Source organism: Lissotriton helveticus, chromosome 8 (assembly GCF_964261635.1).
Source record: "Lissotriton helveticus chromosome 8, aLisHel1.1, whole genome shotgun sequence".
NCBI classification, from domain to species: Eukaryota; Metazoa; Chordata; class Amphibia; order Caudata; family Salamandridae; genus Lissotriton; species Lissotriton helveticus.
Window position 1 is genome coordinate 1,239,251,198 of NC_136069.1, and position 22,053 is coordinate 1,239,273,250.

Below are 22,053 nucleotides of genomic sequence, written 5' to 3' on the forward strand. Positions count from 1 at the left end.
TTAAAATACAAAATATAAACAGCAGACATTACCACATGAGGCAGAGGTAAACAGTATGTCCTTTCCTTCAATGGTGGTAAACTTGGCAATTAACTGATACAATGCAAGAAAAAGTATATTTTAGTCCAGTGACCAGAAGGAAGGTAGCAGTAAGTTGTTTGAACAGCCGCCCAAAAAGTATATTCATAATGATGAACAGCACTCAAAATGTTGCTTTAACAAACAACAATCAAATACCTTAACTCAAAAGTAAAGCAGGAGTCCCTAAGCAACAAGACACCTGGCCCCGGGCAACCAAAAGTAAATGATTGAGGAAAGAACGTTATTTCTCTTAGAAAACTTCAGTATTTGTAGTATTTGTTGCCTTGTTGGAGTGCAATCACAACTCTTTAAAACAAATGTTACTTAGAGACCTGAAGCTCTGATTGCCTGCTGCTAAGGGGTAGCCCCTACTTCTTCTTGAAGGCATTTGAACATTACTGTGTAATGCATCGTAGGTAGAGCAACAGCGGATACGTTGAGCGCCTCAGAATATGCATAAGGATCATAAAGCAGAAGTAAGTTGATTGCACACAATGGTACGGTGGCTTTCAATATGAGAATGATACGAAAGCCTGATATGAAAGACTTAAGTGCCAGAATTCAGTCGGGTGTCATTCATGATCAATGCCTTGATTCTATAAAGGCGGCCCTGTGGCCACACTTCAACCAATGTTAAGTCAAAATGCTGGGCCAAACATTTCCAGAGCCAATAAGACTATCGAAGGGGGTTAAACAAACCAGAAGTCCACTGGACATTTATGAATCAACTAGGAACTCCAGAGCAAAAGTTTGCAAACAGCGAACTTCCAAATGGCGTATCAGCCATAAAGCTGTCCGCAACCCATGAAGGGCAGTAAGGTGGTCATCCAGTTAACTTGGCAACTATCTGTGAATGGCCAAATAGATGCAGTTTTTATTTGAGGACGCTCACTGCATTTAATAACATTCCCTGCGCAAGTAAGCGGTACCTTGTTTTAACTTTGAGGATTTCATCTCCTCACTTTATTGTTTTTGGGACCTGGGGGGCTCAGTGACTCTTGCACTGGTAGAGCCGTCTTTTCACTGATTTTGTTTCATTGATTACTCACCTTGGAGGAATCTTTGCTTTCATCTTTTCTTCTGTTTGGAAAGTCACAGATTATGATAGAGTGGGCACACTGGTAAACATATGCCAGCAGCCCCCATGGTGTGACTAACGTGAGGTGCTTTCCTATCTTCTGACACATTTTTTGCACAAGGATTTTGTGATGTTATTTTTTCCTCCTTTTAAAAAAAAAAAAAAGGCTGGTTGTGAACAGTGGTACAGGATGGTGTTTAGTGGAAATTGTGAACAGTGGGACATATAGGCAAGCAACGATTTTACTGTCCTCTAAGGGTAGCTTTTTGAAGTATAGGCATCCCTGGTCCTTTGAATTATAACACACTGTTCCCAGTATGTCTGGTCTTTTTGAGATATACATCCACTTTAGCCCTTAAATAACCACGGATTTCAGTGGAAGAAACAATCCAATTAAAGGTGTCAATCAATCAAAGCATTTGTATAGCGCGCTACTCACCCGGAGGGTCTCAAGGCGCTTGGGGAGGGGGGGGGTCCGCTACTGCTCGAACAGCCAGGTCTTGAGCTGCTTCCTGAAGGCGAGGTGGTCCTGGGTCAGGCGGAGGTGGGTCGGGAGGGAGTTCCAGGTCTTGGCGGCGAGGTAGGAGAAGGACCTTCCCCCTGTGGTGACTCTTCGAATGCGGGGGACGGCGGCGAGAGCGTGGCCGGTCGATCGGAGCTGGCGTTTGGGAGCGTAGAAATTGAGGCGGCTGTTGAGGTATCCTGGTCCTTGGTTGTGCAGGGCTTTGTGTGCGTGGGTGAGGAGACGGAAGGTGATTCTCTTGTTGACCGGGAGCCAGTGCAGGTCTCGCAGGTGTCCGGAGATGTGGGCGCGACGGGGGATGTCCAGGATGAGCCTTGCTGAGACGTTCTGGATCCGCTGGAGTCTCTTCTGGAGTTTGGCGGTGGTTCCGGCGTAGAGGGCGTTGCCGTAGTCCAGTCGGCTGGTGACGAGGGCCTGGGTGACCGTCTTCCTGGTCTCGGTGGGGATCCACCGGAAGATCTTGCGTAGCATGCGTAGGATGTTGAAGCACGACGAGGAGACGGCGTTGACTTGTCTGGTCATGGAGAGGGTGTCATATACCATACATGGTACCTTAGTCTTTTGGGGCAAAGGCTCCAAATATCTACCTAAAATAAATGTTGTACACGACACAAAATGTTATTATATAAGGTAGAATCTGGTGGTTGCATATTGAAGCTGCTCTTAATTGGAGTAAAAGTTAGTGAATGTGCAGCTTACAACGAATTAACTTCAATTAGGAGAAAAGAGCACGCATTTGCAGTGCCTACCCTCTACAACCGAGGCTGCAACTTGCAATAATGCAATGTAATACAGAAATTCAGGAGAAACACACAATAATACCACTAGAGTAAATGGTGTACAGTTTTTTAAATCTAAGCCTGCATTTGTGGGTCTTTCACTGCCTAGTGAGCGTCAGGGGACCTCTGAAAACAATTGTTTTCAAAAAGGTATTCATCTCTTAGCCAAGCGCCATCACGACTACCCCCTGTGCAAAAAGTGACTAAACCCACTTTCCAGCATCAGGAACCTGCAATACAAATTGCAGCAGACAACAGTCACCACCCCCCTGAAATGGTTACACTCATATGCCTCTACTGGACATATGTTGCCTACTTCCAGCTCAATGAAATGGCCCTGACCAACAATTCCAACTAAAGAGATGTACAGTATGTAGAAATGTGTTTTTGCTTCAGCATTTCAACTTAACAAAAACACAAGAAACAATTTGCACCATTTCTTTAAGGTTGCCCATTTTTTGGCAATTTCTTTCATGGTGAAAGTCCAAAGCAATATTCACCTTTGCACAGACTACCCAGAAACAAAGCCACAGTATTTTCAAATGGCTTTGGTATCCATTGGAGTAGCCCAGAGTATTTGGTGGATTACACACACACTGTTTACTCCAAGTAAAAGACAAAATAATTTAAAGATTTTCAACGAACCCAGTAAACTCTTAGCACAACGACAGGATCTAGATGTCATCACGAAATGCTGGCAGAAAACTAAGCAAAAAGTAATAAAATGCAATGGTTGAACTGAAAGTATCACTTTTATAGCACTCAACACTATGTTAATCAAGAGAACCTTTCCCTGGAGAACTTGGTTGGACATTAGTGCACTTTATATGGCAAGTTTGAACGCAACAATGCCAAACTTCTGGTGTCCCCGGATGCCCTGCCCCGTGAGCTGTGAAGTACACAAGAGGGTGGGTGGGCAAGAAGCTGGTTAGGGGTGGGAGGAGGGGGTGGGATGGAGGGTCTGCGCTTAGTAGGTACTACATCTGTGTGAATGTGATAGTGTGGGGACATTTGTACGAACCAGCTCTTGCATAGGGCCGTTTCATTTGTTCAGCATATGGACCTTTCGGATTGTTATCGTGGAGCACGTTGGGATAGGAGTGGGCTTTTTTTGTTTTCATGACAAACGATATACTAATGTGAAAATCATTTCTTATTTAAATGCCAATAAAAATGTATTAAAAAACAGTTTTGAAGGAACAATGACTAATACGAAACAGATTCACAGAACTATGCTACTCTCACAGCTAGTTCAGCAGACAATTCGTTGGGCAAATGTAAATTTGTTGATTCTACAATGGAACAAAAGGTTTACTTTAGTATTACCTCTGGTATCCACAGAGCACAGCTCACATGAGCCCACTTTGTCCCCGTCCTGGTGGCTTTCATGGCTCCGCCGCTCTTCGGACATAGGATGCACTCTGGATGAAGCCCAAGGACACATGTGCGACACAGCCAGCTGCCTTCAGGAACTTTCAGGATCCCATAGCAGGCCTGTAGGAGCAAAGGAAACCGATCCCTTAACCACTTCGATGCTAAGCATGAACTTGGACTTCAATGCAATTTCCATTGAAGTCAATGGAAACTCCATTACGAGCTGAGCTCGTCATGAGCGTCGAAGGAGTTAATAAAACTTCATGTATAAGCCCTGCAGGCACTTCAATTGAAGCGGTCACAGTCAAACAATCAGCCAATTAGAAAAATATCAGAACATCAAGGAAATCCCAAAATTAAATACTGACTCTTGCACCACTCAGGATAGCAGTCATGAGGTGGAGGCATTTCCGTTACTGTGCCAGAGCAGGTCTAAACATCAACCGGACAGCAGGAGGTCAGATTGAACACTGCTCCAAGGAAGAAAGCGGACAACCAGCACTGCCATTATGAGATAATCGATCGATCAATGCCATCTCAAGTGCCTACACAACTTCTTTAGCACTTTGTGGATAACTTTAACTGTTCACAAATCGTAATTTTTAATTATTATCCAGATTTCTTAGCATGCCGTTCAAAAAACATATTGAAAGTGTGTATATCTAGTTGTGTCCTCCTCTCACAGGACATCAACTATTTCTATACCAGGACTTTATGAAATTCGCCTATAGACTGATTTTACCTCTTCCGTCCATTTACTAACCTCCCAGAACTTTCTTATTTTACAGTAGCCCTTCTCCCGACAGTAGATCATAACCTCTTTCCAGGGATAACACATCTGTGGTTATTCCTTCACCTCCTCTATTAAACTCATATCTTTAAATGACCCTCATTCTTTCTCATGCAGACTCTGTACCCACTGTTTATCATTCCACTCATCTTTCAGATTTCCTTTTGGATACCTGACCTCCACAAACAATACTCTAAGGTAAAACACGACACATGGTGAGATTTTGTTTGGTATTTAGGCATGTGCCGAAAGTTTCGCAGTAGTCGACGTGGCTTTGTCATGCTGCTTGGGAACGTTAAGGTCGCTAGATCAGCTGTCACATGGGAACAATGGAGTCACTGAATAAGAATGGAAACAAGCATTTGCAATGCAATAGGTCTCGCATTAGGAAAGTTTGAGCTATTGGTATTGTAAATGACCATTTTTTTATTTATGTGTTGGTTTAGAAAATAGCAAAATTAATAGCTTTGTCATTTACAATGCCAATAGTTTTAACTTTCGCAAATGAGACACCTATAGCATTTGTAACGCAATATGTGTTGTATTTACATGACTTAGATGTATTGATATTACAAATAACAATGGCTTGTAATTTTTTTTAATAATTCATATGTAAAAAAGGTTATTGTAAATAATGGCAATAGCTTAAACTTTTGTAAATAACTTTTGTAAAGATTATGTTCATTGTATTTTATTATGATGAAAATGCAAGAACAGAAGTGAAACATTACCATCTTTTTGTGACATTTGTAATAAAGCTTGAAACATTGGGAGAACATATTTGAACCAGTTGTTGTTCAATGGTTGCACAGATTGATGCTGTTGTGGTGCTGAGTGATGCTGTGGCGATGCGATAGATAGATAGAGGGCGATAGATAGAGGGAGGGCGATAGAGGGAGGGCGATCGATAGAGGGAGGGCGATCGATAGAGTGAGGGCGATACATAGATCGATAGAGTGAGGGCGATACATAGATAGAGTGAGGGCGATCGATAGAGTGAGGGCGATAGATAGATAGATAGAGTGAGGGCGATACATAGAGTGAGGCCGATAGACACAGTGAGGCAGATAGAGAGATAGAGTGAGGGCGATAGAGAGATAGAGTGGTATTGTGTGGAGTGCGTGTTGCATTCAGTAGAGTGTAATTATGTGGTGTGTAAATATGTGGCACTGAGTGGTATTTGGAGTGTATGTTGCATTGACTGCTGTGTAATTATGTGGCGTGTAATTGTGTGGCACTGAGTGGGATTAGGAGTGTATGTTGCATTGAGTGCAGTGTAATTATGTGGCGTGTAATTATGTGGCACAGTTGGTATTTGGAGTATATGTTGCATTGAGTGCAGTGTAATTATGTGGCGTGTATTTATGTGGACACTGAGAGGTATTTGGAGTGTATGTTCCATTGAGTGCTGTGTAATTATGTGGTGTGTAATTATGTGGCATTGAGTGGTATTTGGAGTGTATGTTGCATTGAGCTGTGTAATTATGTGGCGTGTAATTATGTGGCACTGAGTGTGATTTGGAGTGTATGTTGCATTGAGTGCTGTGTAATTATGTGGCACTGAGTGTTATTTGGAGTGTATGTTGCATTGAGTGCTGTGTAATTATGTGGCGTGGTATGTGGCACGGAGTGGGATTTGGAGTGTATGTTGCATTGAGTGCAGTGTAATTATGTGGCGTGTAGTTATGTGGCACGGAGTGGGATTTGGAGTTTATGTTGCATTGAGTGCAGTGTAACTATGTGGCATGTAATTATGTGGCACTGAGTGGTACATGGAGTGTATGTTGCATTGAGTGCTGTGTAATTATGTGGCGTGTAATTATGTGGCACTGAGTGGTATTTGGAGTGTATGTTGCATTGAGTGCTGTGTAATTATGTGGAGTGTAATTCTGTGGCACTATTTGGAGTGTATGTTGCATTGAGTGCTGTGTAATTATGTGGCGTGTAATTATGTGGCACCGAGTGGGTTTTGGAGCGTATGTTGCATCGAGTGCAGTGTAATTATGTGGCGTGTAATTATGTGGCACTGTGTGGTATTTGGAGTGTATGTTGCATTGAGAGCAGTGTAATTATGTGGCACGGAGTGATATTTGGAGTGTATGTTGCATCGAGTGCAGTGTAATTATGTGGCGTGTAATTATGTGGCACTGTGTGGTATTTGGAGTGTATGTTGCATTGAGTGCAGTGTAATTATGTGGCACTGAGTGGTATTTGGAGTGTATGTTCCATTGAGTGCAGTGAAATTATGTGGCGTGTAATTATGTGGCACTGAGTGGTATTTAGAGTGTATGTTGCATTGAGTGCTGTGTAATTATGTGGCGTGTAATTATGTGGCACCGAGTGGGATTTGGAGTGTACATGTAGATTTTATTTTCATCATTACCATATGCACTCAAGAGTATTAAAACACTGTATCAACCTTGTCAGTAGAGATGGGCGCACAAATCATTGCAGCTGTTGTAGTTAGCTATTCAACACACTTATTTTCTTCAGCTCTTTCTTGCTGCTCTGACCAACAAGGAGTTATGTTATACAGGGGCCGACAATGTCGTAGACCATCGCGATGAAACAATAACAATGAAAATAAATATTGCCCAAAAACACTATATGTGCTTTTATCCGAATTGCATCATAGGTTTCATGTGCACATGGAACAGAGAGGTTGGATCAAGAAATGCACGTGCATGTGGCTTAATGGCGAGAGCGGTCGACTTTGAAGCTGGCTCACCGGGTTCGAGTAGGTGGGAGGCTCATGCATCCTCTAATACTGGGCAAATCTCCCCGTGCATAAAAATGAATATGTCCGTTTGTAACGTAACTGGTGCTCAAGTAAAGCACTCTGATACCTTCGGGTCGAGTTAGCGCTATATAAAACAGAAAAAAATAAATCGAATATCAAAAGGTTTAAAATAACAAGAGACACGGAAGTAGGACTACAAAATGGCAGCATTACCATAGCGCATGGAAGTATTAGCACAGCGCTACAGTAATAACACTCACCAACGTAGGACAGAGGTAACACGCAGCTCCAGAGACATCGCTGTGTTCAATTAAATCTAAAAGTCAACAGATCCACCTCAAAAGTAACAAGCATTGAGCATTGGCCATGAAGGAGACACGGCCTCGCGGCCGTGAAAGTGAAAGCATGGCCGTGGGCAGCAACGGCAGGGGTGAATAGGGGGGGGGGGAGCGGCGTTCTTTTGAAGTCGGTGGGAGGGAAGCGCTGGTGAAGTATCGCGCTTCAAGAGCCTGGTGGGGGGCGGGGGAGCCAGCGAGTGGGAGGGAGGAAAGGAGCATATGGGGATGGGGTGTGAGTGAGGGGGAGCAGAAGCCTTTGATGGTGGTGTGAGAGGCTAAGCGCGCGCCTGGGGAAGCTTCATGCTCCAGTAAACAACATGCATTGTAGGAAATCCGGCTGGTTCAAGAGACTTTGTTTCAGATGTAATAGGTTTTGAGTAATTAAAATTACTCGACCTAAAAAGCAGCCACAATCTATAGACTTCAGAATTCTCACAATGCATATTAGACTGCTCCTGATCGCTTATCTACACCAACTGGACTTCTTTGGGCTTTGCAGCACTGAATCTTCAATACCACTACTGTATCAGTTAGTGTGTTCAGGGCCAGATTCTATGCAAGTTTAATGACAGTCATGCCTACGAAAGGGTCAAGTAATATTTCTTGTGCATTCTCTCTAAAAAATGAAAACACCCTTCACCAACAGGCTTTGTCTCACATCAGCTGTTCACTATTTAGCTCACCGGAACAGAGGATAAGTCGCTTGGTCAGAAGTTAACTGCATATAATAATCTAGTCGATCCATCACTCTTGACTAAAGTCACATATTACAAGACTTTAGCTAAAATTGTCTGGTGATGTCTCATAGATGAAGACAACCAAAAAACAAAAAGAGATGGTGGAATGTTTGAATACTCTGTCACTGGTAATTATATCAGACTGATTTTCAGTCCATCATTCGTTTAGCTCAACTCTGCCAGTACAGACAGGGACCAAGCCGTTGCAAAACAGTCTTGACCCCCTCAGTCTCGTTAGGCACAGCTAGCACTGACTTACATGTGAGCATACCCGCTGCAGTCCGTGAAACTGAGAGAACAGCAAATGTGATGTGACAAAATGGGATTAATGGAATGCTTGAATTATTCTTGGTCCTTGGTAATTAATCTGGGTTGCATTCAAAGAAATGTTTGAATATGTATTGCCTCACATGTGATGCCAAGTTGCTATAAATGTTGTGGCTTCAAGATATTTCACCAATCATTCATTCATAAGTGTTTCCACTAAATCCTACAGAAAGACAGTCCTACAGCTGGTAGCCTTCTAAACGCTGAAATGTTTCCGGAACAGGACTACATCTACTCTTAGAGCCCAGTTCTAAGACTTTGGTGCAGCCAAGTTGACCGTAGGCCCACAAATACTTCCATTAAGAGTGTAAAATCAAGTTTTGTATCCACAAAATTTAAATTTACACTCCAATTCGCTCACATGCACAATTACAGTAGTTTAGTGTAATCTTATGGTCATAAATCTGTTCTAAGGGGCACGTTGCCAGCGTACTGGGACATGAATGGTTGAGCAAGAATTTGACCACTTATAAAAGTGCACGTTTTCAGGTATTGTTAGCAGAATGTAATATATTGCAGACCGCTCACTCCAACAAGAGTATCTTGGCGCAATAAATGTATCACAGAGAGAGAGTGACGATAGCAGGCAAATCAGAAAAGAGGTCACATAGTTAAAATAGCCAGATTTTTTAACAACTTTTTAAAAACAGTAAAATTGACGGAAACAAATATGCAACTTGTTCCAATGGTAAGGTAGAAGATGAAAAAAATACAATCCTCCATTTCTGATAGTACATACACGACTGGGGGTGGCTAGTGCAGTGTCAGAAGGCACTCATTATCCATCTATTTACATTCTAGACTCCTTCACTACCAACCCACTAGATTGCTCAGGTCCACAAATAAGGCATTTTTAAGATACTACGCATTTACACGACCAGATTTGGGGGTCAATCTGTCTTTTTTCCTATCTTAAGCCCTTTCACTGGAATACATTCCCCTAGTACATCTGTATCTGTCCTGATGTGTTAAAGTTTAAAAAGCTCTTAAAAATCTGGTTGTTTTAATTTTACTGTACCGCTGTCTAGTAGCAAGGGATGAGATACTCCTTCAGCAGTGAGTCGTCGCTCTATTTAAGAGCCTTTAAGATAAGAAGATCCAAGTTTCCTAGCTGGCTGGTAAAACCTAGTTCTTGTCAAAGAAGGTAGACTGGACCCTCACTGTATAATGGCTCTATGGGCATGGCAAAGTATCTTACAAATACACGGCTTACTGATGGGTAGCCAGTGAAGTGGTCTGAGACCTAGACTTGTTGAGGTGCCAGTTTGAAGATGGAAGACTACACAGGCAGCTACAATCTGGATGTCTTGCAGCATGACATAAGGGACTTATTTGCCGTAACCAGAAGAGCATTGCCATAGTCCAGGCAATTGACCCCCATTAAGGTAGACAGTTCTGCTTCATCCAAGATGCTACAGCATGCCGACAGTCACAGACCCTGGCTCTTGTTACTTCCAGGTTTTGCCCAATTGATGGCTATTAAACTCCTGGCAGGCACGCTCACATCCTGGATACAGAGGGAGCTTTACTCCTATCAATGACAGTCAAAAAATCCCAATCTGAGGTGGGCATGGAAATAAACACCCGCCTAGTAAACGGCAGCGGTGAAGAAGAAAGGCTTTTATTATTGGGCTTACTTCTAATCGCCCTCAATACAGCCACAATAAGTTGATTCATGTCTTGCTACTTGAAGTTGTTCCGATGACTTTAGAGTGCATTTTTCATTAAATAGGACATTCATTTTGCATGCATAGTTTTAAGGAAAACGTGTATAGAATGGATGTACATAAACTGCATAACTAGATAAAGTTTAACGGCCAAATTTGATATAGAAAACCAACACAAAGATGAGGCAACCAAAGAGAAACAGATCCTGAAGGCAAAGGAAGTGTTGGCAGCAGCCGAGAAGATGAGACTCTCAGATTACCTGGATAATATATACATTTATTTTTCAGGGCAGCTATGCCATCGATTAACAAGACGCAGAGATCCAGTTTACTATGATGCTAGCTCAGCAAATTTAAATGGCAGGCATATCAGATGAGGCTCTCAGCAACGATAAACTGTTACAACCAGACATTATGATGTTGCCTGCACAAGGAAAGATATAGGTACTCAATCCAAACATATGAAAGATTATATCATTGGGACAGTAGGAAATGACAACAATGAATTTAATTTATTCATACATTTCGTGGTAGGTACCTGATGGACACAGATGTTGCACCGATCACAGAAGACCATGTCATTGCCCTCCTCACTGTCAGGGGACCGACACACATCACAAATTACATCTTCATCGTATTCAATCCCCAGCCCTTCCTCTGTCTCTATGGCATGGTTCATATTCACATGACAGTGTCGCTCCAGGACCTCAACAGTCTTCTCCATTGTGCTCTCGTCCACGTGCCCAAATCCTAGGAGAAGGTAATAAAGGATGTAAAAATGCATGCAATCAAACTACAGGACAGATACGACTAACAAGCTTTGCACTTTTTGTAGGTTGTCGTAACATGTGCCTGTACTAAGATGGATATATCTCGAAGAATAAACGTCTTCCCTTTTACTCACAATGGCAAGTAAAACATATATGCAGCCTTCCTCGTTAATGAATGGGGTATTTTACTACTGTCGGGTGGAAATTCCACAGGTAGCACTCCTGGCATTACCTAGTCATGCCATCACCAACATGAGTATCATGATGAGGCTTGTGAGTATTCTCATTATCCCCGATCTTCTTGCCCCTAATAAAATGAGCTTCATAATACTAGTGCAAGGACAGTAGTGGCACATACTGTATACTGAGAAGACCTTCGGGGACTGTGCTAAGCTGATTAGCTCAAGGGAAAACACTTGCAGTGGAAATATCACCAGAGCAGTTTCACAGGCTAGGTCTGCAAATTTACAATAGCACAAATCAATCATTATTTGTAGCAATGCCAAGACAGACGTCCCTACCCCACCCTCGCCCAGGATACTGCGGCATGGATTACCAAATGTTGTAGCACCAAAATGGAATTTTTGAGGGACAAATAGGGACATTTTGTGCCATTTTTCTGGTACTTTATTTTGCAATTCTTTCAGCACCAAACACAAACATCTTATTTTTGTACGGTATGTTACACCATTAAAGTTTATAACAAGACATTGTTTACAGTATTTATGCTGCCAGGTCTATATACTTCATGTATCACGTAATATTTATATTACATCGCTTTCACCTTGAGCACTGTGCCGTGTCACTTATGAATTTGTATATTTTTTGTGAAGAATACAATTGCTATTCTGAAGGCTATGTGTATTTTGTTAATTTACAATTGAGACACTGTTTTTGGTAAAGGTCTATAAATAAAACACAAAACAGTCAATGGATACGACCCAACGAACCTTTGTGTTTGTTTCTTCAGGTTTTAATCTTGGGCATGGTTTTTAAATTCTTCTGAGCAGCCCAAATCTAGCTCGCTATCCGCTGCTGATCAGAATGTAAAAACAATGCCCGGATGGATTGCTCTGAGAAGTACTGAAGTCTAGCTGACAAAATCATTCTGTAAATGCTGTTACATCTGCAAACTGGTTACACAGTTCTTGTACTAAGCTGCCACCTGATAAAAGACTGGAATGTGGTCAGCCATCAGACGGTAAAATAGGTCAGTATCAATCACCCCCGAAACAGACGCCTGCATTTCTTCTGCTCCTACATGTTCAAAGTAGAGGCGAAGTTCCTGATCAGGAACTTCGTTCAAACCAGGAGAACAAGTTACTTACCTTCGGTAACGATATATCTGTAAGAAACAGTAGTTAGTATTAGATTCCTTACCTTAGAATATCCCCAGGCGTCAGTCTGGATCCGGAAACTTTTGCGTAGCAGTACCCCTGCGCGTCGGTAGGCGTCGTCTGCAGGCGTCCCCTGCGGCTCCGCATCCGTCGTCGGCGTCGTGATGACGTCGCTGGAGTATATAGACGCCGCCTCCGCGCGCTGACGTCAGTTCTTTGCACACAGCTTTTCCGCGCCAGAACACGCAGAGCCATGTAAGAACCAACACTGGTGCCATGCGAAACTAGGGCCCTGAAGGGGATGACCTTAACCCTATGTATCAGTTCGCAGAACGGGGAGGATGGGTGGGGCGGTAAGGAATCTAATACTAACTACTGGTTCTTACAGATATATCGTTACCGAAGGTAAGTAACTTGTTCATCGGAAAGAAACAGGTTAGTATTAGATTCCTTACCTTAGAATAGATACCCCAGCAATACCAACCCCGGTGGTGGGTCTGCGAACCAATACAGCTTACACCAGAAAGTTCTGGAGGACAGAACGGCCAAAGAAGCCATCCCTCCGGACTTGACTGTCCAGGCAGTAGTGCCTTGCAAACGTGTGCAGTGAGGCCCACGTAGCCGCCTGACAAATGTCCTGCAAGGGGACTCCCCGGCCCAGGGCAGTAGTAGCCGCCGTGGCCCGAGTGGAATGGGCCCTCAGCCCAACAGGAGGCTCCTTCCGAGCCAAAGAGTAGCACGCTTTGATGCACAGGACGACCCACCGAGAGATGGTCCGTTTATGCACCGCCCGTCCCTTCTTCGCACCCACGTAGCCAACAAACAGTTGGTCATCCACCCGGAACTGGCGAGTGCGATCCATATAAAATGAAAGCGCACGTTTTGGGTCCAGACGATGGAGCCGCTCTTCATCCTTTGAAGGAGATGCGGAGGCGGGAAGAAGGAGGGTAAGGTGATGGACTGCCTGATGTGAAAAGCAGAGACTACTTTGGGCAGGAAAGAAGGTCTAGTTCTCAGAACCACCTTGTCTGGATGAATGGACAGGAAAGGAGGTTTGATAGAAAGAGCCTGGAGCTCACTCACTTTCCTGGCAGAGGTGATGGCAACCAGGAAGGCCGTCTTTAAAGTCAGGAGACGGAGAGGACAGGAATGAAGTGGCTCAAAGGGAGCACACATCAAGAAGGTCAGAACCAGGTTCAAGTCCCACTGAGGCATCACAAACGGAACAGGTGGATACATGTGCGTGATGCCCTTCAAGAATCTCGTTACAATAGGGGACTTGAACAAAGAAGGTTGATCAGGCAGCCTTAGAAAGGCCGAAAGGGCAGAAAGGTAGCCCTTGATAGTGCCCAGAGCAGAGCCCTGCTGGGCAAGAGAGAGAAGAAAGAGGAGAACCTCGGAGAGAGGGGCAGAAAGAGGGTCCACAGCCTTTGCTGTGCACCATGCCACAAATCTGTTCCACCGGCAGGCGTATACCGACTTTGTGGAGGGACGCCTGGCTGCCAGAATCACATCACAAACTTCAGGAGGCAAGTCAAATGGCCTCAACTGTCGCCGCTCAATCTCCACGCATGGAGGTGGAGACTGGACAGGTTCGGGTGGAGGACCGTCCCCTGCTGCTGCGACAGAAGGTCCTCCAGAGGGGCAGGCGGATCGAGGGACCGACTGACATGCTGAGTAGCTCGGGATACCAGTACCTTCGAGCCCAGTCCGGAGCCACAAGGATAACTTGGGCCCGGTCGCGCCTGATCTTCTTCAGCACTCTGGGCAGAAGTGGTATAGGCGGAAAGGCGTACAATAGACCGCAACTCCACGCGCGCCGAAAGGCGTCGCCGTGCGAGTGCCGTCTTGGAAACTCCAACGCGCAGAACTGATGACATTGCGCGTTCTCTTCTGTGGCGAATAGATCTAACCAAGGCTCTCCCCATTGCAGAAAGAGGCCTTTCGCCACGTCCGAGTTCAGACGCCATTCGTGATCCACCGAGCACGGACGGCTGAGTTCGTCCGCCCTGGCGTTCAGAGAACCTGCCAGGTGTTGAACCGTCAGAGTCACGCTCTGACGTTCCAGCCATTGCCAGAGACGCAGAGCCTCCTGGCAAAGGGTCCACGACCCCACTCCGCCCTGCTTGTTGCAGTACCACATGGCGGTGTTGTTGTCCGTGAACACCTGCACTACACTCCCGTTGACAAAGGGGAGGAATGCCTTCAGTGCTAGGCGGATCGCCCGCAGCTCCAACAGGTTTATATGGAGCCGGGACTCCGCCGGAGACCAGATGCCTCTGATCTCCGCCTCTCCCAAGTGGCCTCCCCAGCCCTGGAGGGACGCGTCCGTCACAACCACGTGCTCCGGTTGGGGAAGGGAGAGGGATCTGCCTCTGACCCAATCGCGGTCCATAAGCCACCACTGCAGTTGTCTCGCAGTGCCCTCCGAGATCAAGACATGGTCGGACAAGTTGCCCTGATGCTGGGCCCACTGAAACTTCAGGTCCCACTGCAGAGGCCGCATCCGCCACCGGGCGTGATGCACCAGAAGGATGCAGGAAGCCATCAGCCCCAGCAGCCGCAGCGTCAACCTGACCGAAACCCGGGATAACGGCTGAAAGATGGGAATCAAAGCCTGTATATCCCGGACTCGCCGTTCCGGAGGATAAACCCGAAACTGCGCAGAGTCGAGAACCGCTCCGATGAAAAGGAGCTTTTGAGAGGGACACAGGTGTGATTTCGGCACATTGATGGAAAACCCCAGCTCGTGCAGGAGGTCTGCCGTCATCTGAAGGTGGTGGACGACTGTCTGGGGCGAGCCCGCCTTCAACAACCAGTCGTCCAGGTAGGAGAAGACTGAAACCCCCAACCGGCGCAGATGGGCTGCGATCACCGCCATCACCTTTGTGAACACCCGTGGGGCGCTGGTAAGGCCGAATGGGAGCACGATAAACTGAAAGTGCTCGTGGCCTACCGTGAACCGCAGGTAACGCCGGTGGGCCGGCAGGACGGGGATGTGAAAATACGCATCCTGCAAGTCCAACGCTACCATCCAGTCTAGCGGGTCTAGAGAGGTCAAGACCTGAGCCAAAGTCAACATCTTGAATTTCTCCTTCCGGAGGAAGCCATTGACGTTCCGTAGATCCAAGATAGGACGTAGGCCACCTTTGTCCTTCTTGGGTACCAGAAAGTAGTGGGAATAGCAACCACGCCCTACTTCTGGCCCAGGAACGCGCTCGACAGCCCCCTTGGCCAAGAGGGCCGTAACTTCCTCCTGCAGAAGTGTCAAGTGGTCCCCCGACACACGGTGGTTCTGCGGTGGCATGGCTGGAGGAGTGGTCTCGAAGGGGAGGGAGTAGCCCCTTCGGACGAGCTGCAGCACCCACCTGTCCGATGTGATTACGCGCCAGCAGGAGTGGTGATGGCGAACCCTGCCACCCACTGGCGTCACATGGGCCTGAAAGCACGGACTAGGAGGATTTGGAGGCCGATGCTGCGGGGGGAGGTGTGGTCTGACCTCGCCGTTGTCCCCGACCGCCTCCACGGCGGACTCCACGGCCGCCACCGCGTTGAGAAATGTGTTGCGGCGCGTGGCTGGCAGCACGTGTGGGACCGCCCCTTTCGTGGCCACGAAAGGAGCGAAACGAACCCGTTTGCTGGCGCTGGGTCGAGAGACCCAAGGACTTGGCTGTGACCCTGGATTCCTTGAAGCGCTCCAGCGCGTGGTCTGCTTTGTCGCCAAACAGGCGACTGCCATCGAACGGCATGTCCATCAAGGCATTCTGGACATCTGCCGAAAAGTTGGCGGACCTCAGCCAGGCGTGGCGACGAATCGCCACAGTCGTGGACATCGCTCTGCCCAGCGAGTCGGTCGTATCAAGACCACACCTGATAGAGTATTTTGCTGCGTCTCGGCCTTCAATCATAGCCTTGCCGAGCTTTGCCCGTACCTCCTGCGGGCATTCTGGCAGCAGTTCCGCGACCGTATCCCACAGAGAGTGGGAGTAGCGGCCCAAAAGGCATGCGGTGTTACAAGACCGCAGTCCCAAACTCAGGGACGAGAAGACCTTTTTTCCATACTGGTCGTACCTCTTGGATTCCCGGTCGGGCGGGGCTGACGGGAATGCGGTCTGGGAAGTTGAGGCCTGGATCACCAGACTCTCAGGGGTGGGATGGGTGGACAGGAACTTGGGGTCATCCGGACACGGACGGTGGCGTCTGGCCACGTTCCTATCAACAGGCGAACCTGAAGCGGGCCTGGACCACGTGCCCAAACGAATGTCAGGCTTCGTTGAACGGCAGCAGTGGCTCCTGTGGGCATGACTGCGGTTTGAAGACCTCAGTGAGGATGTTAGGCCTCACGGCCGCGACGGGGAGATCAAGGTGTAAGGCCTTGGCAGCCCTCATCAACACCACTGAATAAGCAGGCTCCTCCTCCGAAGCCACGGTAGGAGGCGAGACAAAGCCAGGGTTAGGAGAGTCGTCCAGACCACTGGCGTCACCCAAAGCACCTGTCCAGTCCACATTGTACTGACACTCGCGTGACAGAGGGTCCTCAGACCCCTCCCAACCCTCTCCGTAATCTACATCTTCACCATATTCGGAATCAACAATGTAGACCGGCTACCCGGGGTCCACAGGCCCCATCGGCGTCGGGACACGCCGGTCCCACTCCGCGTCCGGAGTCGGAGAGGGTATGGGGGCGGCGCCGCCCGGAGCACCGGCGCCGCGCGGGGGCGGCGTCGGGGGCAACCCCGATGGAATCGGCGCCGGAGAGGCCGGTAGACCAGCCGGCGTCGACCCTGAGGGTCCCTGCGGCACCGGGGTCGGAGCCGTCGGCGGCACCGGGGCCGGAGCACCCGACGGCGTCGAGGCAGGAGCACCCGAACCGCTAGGGCCCCCGGACGGAAGCACAGGGCCCGAAGGCGCCGTAGGCCCCGTCGGAGGAGACAGTGCCCTCATGGCCATGAGGAACTCCTCTATCTCCCCGGGCGTCGCGCCTTGCCCAGGGAGCGTAGGGTATGGAGCAGGCCGCGCCGGCGACTCACGCGGAGCCGCGGGGGTGGGGTCACCCGAACCCCCGGCCGCATCGCGCGAGCGTCGGGGGGGAGTCGGGGGTACGATGACGACACCCCGACTTCTTGTGTTTCCTATCCAAGGAACCAGAGGAATGGTGACGACTTCCAGAGCGCTCGTGGCGGCTCCGCGACCGCTCCCTCGACCGCTCCCTCGACCTCCGGCCGGACCGGGACCGCTCCCGACGCGGGGCCGACACCCGCAGCTCGAGTAGCTTGCGGGACCGCTCCCGCCTAGCTTTACTCGTCAGGGCCCGGCAGTCGACACAGTCGTCCACGGCGTGGTCGGGGCCCAGGCACCGGAGGCAGAGTCGGTGATGATCCGTGACCGACATCGTACGGTCACAGTCGTCACAGTTCTTAAAACCGGGCATCCTACCGGCACCGTAAGAAGAATCAAGGATTTACAAAAAACTTTGGTCAAAAGACCGGAGTACTGCACTTCTCGGATCTGCGCTAACTGGCGCGGAAAAAAGAAGAACTGACCTCAGCGCGCGGAGGCGGCGTCTATATACTCCAGCGACGTCATCACGGCGCAGACGACGGACGCGGAGCCGCCTGCAGACGACGCCTACCGACGCGCAGGGGTACTGCTTCGCAAAAGTTTCCGGATCCAGACTGACGCCTGGGGATATTCTAAGGTAAGGAATCTAATACTAACCTGTTTCTTTCAGATATGGCCAAATAAGCACTCTTGTCCATGGGTAGGGTGCTGAGCCGTACAATATTAAAATGGCGTACTTGTTTTAAAAACCCAATGACTGGTGGGGGCCCCCCATGTACTTGCCCACCCTTTCAAGGGAATTTTCAAATGTGTCATTAAGCTGAGACGGTATCTTTTTTGTCTGTGCCAGAATCAATTTACCCCAGCTGCAGTCTCTAGGAATGTTTGCAGTCACTCCAGAGAGGACTGAATTATTTGCGAGGTTCATGTGGAGGTCGACTAGATAGTCATACAATCTTTTCACTGTTGCGTAACTCTGGAATGAATCCATCAGACTTAAAATGCTTTGACATTTCTCTGCCACAATGTCCAATTGAACTTCAATACAATTTTTGTTGACACTATTCAATATCCTTTGTAGGTTTTGCGAGGTAATCAAGGGAAGACTTGCTGAGTTGCATCTCAGGTAAAAAAATAAATTAAAAAAAACAGAATAGGCATCAAGGTGCTTGCTATAGTACTGGAAAGCAGCAAACCAAGAATTTCAGGGAGGACTTCATGGGTCAGGTGTCATTCGTGGTTTCATCCCAAGATTCTCAGCAAGGTATTGCATGTACCTTCGCTTCGCACTGCACAGCAGGAAAGGACTTTAGCTCCACAAAAGGCTTCCAGAATGACTTCCCAACAAGGTTCATGATGTGTGCCAAGCAGGTGATATGCACCGAGTTTGTATACAGATTTCTCAACACAGTTGTATGCCTCGAGCATGTATGCTGCACTGTCTGTATTAAAAGAAATAACGTTCTGAAAGGCCATGTTGTAATCTGTGAGGACCCTCGCAACTGCTTGTGTTACAGTCCTGTGGTTGCACTGCGAGAGGAACACTGTGTGCTAGGTGTGTGTGGATTTTATGGCCACCCTGTGAAGAGGCCACTGCAAATAAAACTTTTAACACACCAACCTTCAATATTAGAGGTTTCATCAAATAGAACACTGTCCTTCTGATCTTTCAATTGTTTTGTTAGATCATCTTTAGCGCCTATATCTCTCTGGGAGAGAACTTTCTTGAAGCCGATGACTTCCAGGTATCGCTGCACCATTCTGTTCTTGCATGTGGAGAAAATTGTGCAACACATGGCGGTCTGTTTTTCTTAGTGGATTGTTCAGTCCTGTGCAGATGTTGACCCACTCACTTATTATTTCCTGGTTTGAGGCACTGGCAGCAGAACACTTTGTGAAAAGCGAGTTCACCATCATCCAACGGGTACATTTTGGTGAAAAGTGAGGGTCTGAAGGATCTGTGCAGTGCTTCAAATGGTTTTGGGATTGCACATGCATATTCAACGAGTGCTTTCAGACATGGTCCACTGTCACATTGCACACAGAGTAAAATAGCACTCCACTGTCTGCATGAATCACATCAATGTATTCTCGCCAAATATGCAGCTATTTGGGTATCTACATGTGATCGATTCTTCACATCCTTCCCAACCTGCATGAACTTCTTTATCCGGCTTCTCGTGCGGAGGCTCATCGCTCCCTAGGAGGCCTTAAGAACTTCGCAGAGAAGTGCCACACTTGTTTGAGCCCTCTAGGCAAGTTTGAGTCGTCTGTAGGAAATGTGGTGCAGTCGCTACATCACCTTAATATATACTTGGGTGTTAATTTGTGTGATCCCACAGAAAAAGGCAACACAATTGTTAGACAGAAAGCTAAGAAAATGTGGGGAAACCGCGATTTAAAAATGCACTGTTCTAAAGCACTAGCAAATCAAAAGAGAAAAAAAAAGAAAACTATGAAACAAAACCACAATGGAAAACGAAAGTCCTCAAATTGAGTTGAGCAAACTGCCTTTTGCAAAGAAACGTAAACGTAAAACCTTATGAAGTGAAGTTACATACATGGAGTTTAAACAAATACAGGAAGGCATGAGTCCTTTGTAATAAGATGGAAGCTGCAATTGGGTTGCAGCTTCTCTGCATTTCTCAAATGTCCTACTGCACACTGCAGCACTTATTTATACAACTATGAAGGCCAATCATAACTTTTGCAAGATGGCTCTACAGACTTACCCCTGGCAAGGCTGCTGTTCAAACTTGAGTCTCTGGCAACTCATAACGCTATGTACTAAAAAGATCTGATTATTTAGCGGGAAAGGAAAAGCTCTCTGAATTCTCCAGAAGCAAAGAATAATTGAGTCTATAGACCACAAGGCTACAAAGCAAACTAGGAGTCAGTCCTTTTTTTTTTATAGAAGGTACTGATGGCCTCAAACTCAAACAGCCCCTACCGTCCACTCCCATCTTAATGTTTTATTTTTATTTTAAACAGAAAGTCCCCAGTTCAAGATTTAATTCTAGGTGTATTTGTGCACAGATGAGAATTTGGCACATTTTTCATTGTTGTTTGGATTATCGTAACTTGATGTTTTATTATTTTGGTGTTATGCTAATTATCTAGATTTTCTCTAGCCCTTTGGTGGCTCGGACAACATTTGTGTTTTAAGAAAATCAGTAAAAGTGAACCATCTTTATTACATTAAGCTGCACTGAACATACATCCAATAAATGCCATCACAGAACACAGACTTGGTGGTAAACAGTTTTGTATAAGTGGAAAATGTACCAGAACTATATATCTGGTTCCAAGAAGACCCCGGAGAAATTATCCAATCAATGTGCACTCATGGAAGGCATTACACAATTATAGCAGGTGCATAAAACAATCTGTTTCAGTTCAGGACAATCTACTTATGTTTACTTGTATATTTTTAATAGTTCTTAGGAAAGTGTTTTCACGAATTGGTTCTCGAAGGTCGTTTGTGTCTTTTATAACTAGAGCACGCCTCGGTGGAACTTGCACTAGAGGGATCTATTTCACCATACCGCTCCCTTGTGGCACAGAGAAACAGTGAAGAGATGACTTCTTGGGAAATACTGTGGTTGCAGTGGCAGCTGGAGACCAATAATTTAGCTTCTTCGCGGAATGAAAGCTAACCGGATGTCTAAAGAGCGATACCCGTGGGCAAGCACAGATCAGACTACAAGATGCTGAATCGTGTTCTTCCTTATTAGTGGTGGTGGACTCTTAAATATGTTATAATGCCCCTGAAGGAGAGCAGACAGACATGTACTAGGGAGAGAGGTGGATGTTTTTTCTCCATTAGAGTCCTTCACATTATAGGAGGCGTATCATAGAGGAGTGGAAAACTGCGGATTCCAAGTACCCAAACTCGACACTGGGTGAGTTACTAATGACGGGTCTCCAGGCTGACCTTCAAAAATCAACAAAGAGTATTAACACCAAATTATCTTCCATGGAAAGTGTGTTGGAAGAGGTAGGTAAAGGGTCAGGTGGCAAAATCTGAAATTTGAATGGGCTGTCTGGATTAGAGGTTAATACAGGTGGAATAAGTGATGCAGAAGGGTGAGTCTGAATTCCAGATGTGCAAGAAATTTGATGACTGTGTAGTGACCTCACTGAACATTTTCAATTCAAAAATGGAAACACTGGAAAATACAGTACGGGCTTATAGGGTCAGGACCCAGGGAATGAATATGCTACTTACCAGTATGCATCTGTTCTTGGCATGTAGGGCTGCTAACATTCATATCTTAGCATTAGATCGCCGCCTAGTGTTGGGCTCGGATGATCGCACATTGTTGTCCTGGAAGAGTCTTCGAAGTATCCTGAGATAGGTGGCTCCTCCCCTGGACTACAGTGCGCATGGGCATCGGCTCCATCCCCAGATTGTTTTTCGCCATTGTGGCAGAAGATGGAGTGAAAAGTGT

The 22,053-nt window shown here is 46.7% G+C and overlaps 1 protein-coding gene across 1 annotated transcript in view; it reads right to left on the reverse strand.

The window, feature by feature from the left end:
- The window catches only part of JADE3 (jade family PHD finger 3), a 213,292-nt gene that overhangs the window by 26,724 nt on the left and 164,515 nt on the right, over positions 1-22,053 (reverse strand). Inside the window, exons 6-7 of the mRNA XM_078658218.1 lie at positions 10,973-11,184; positions 3,788-3,955 (exon numbers count right to left, since the gene is read on the reverse strand). Coding sequence (XP_078514344.1) covers positions 3,788-3,955; positions 10,973-11,184 — 380 coding nt within the window. The remainder of the gene's footprint in view (positions 1-3,787; positions 3,956-10,972; positions 11,185-22,053) is intronic.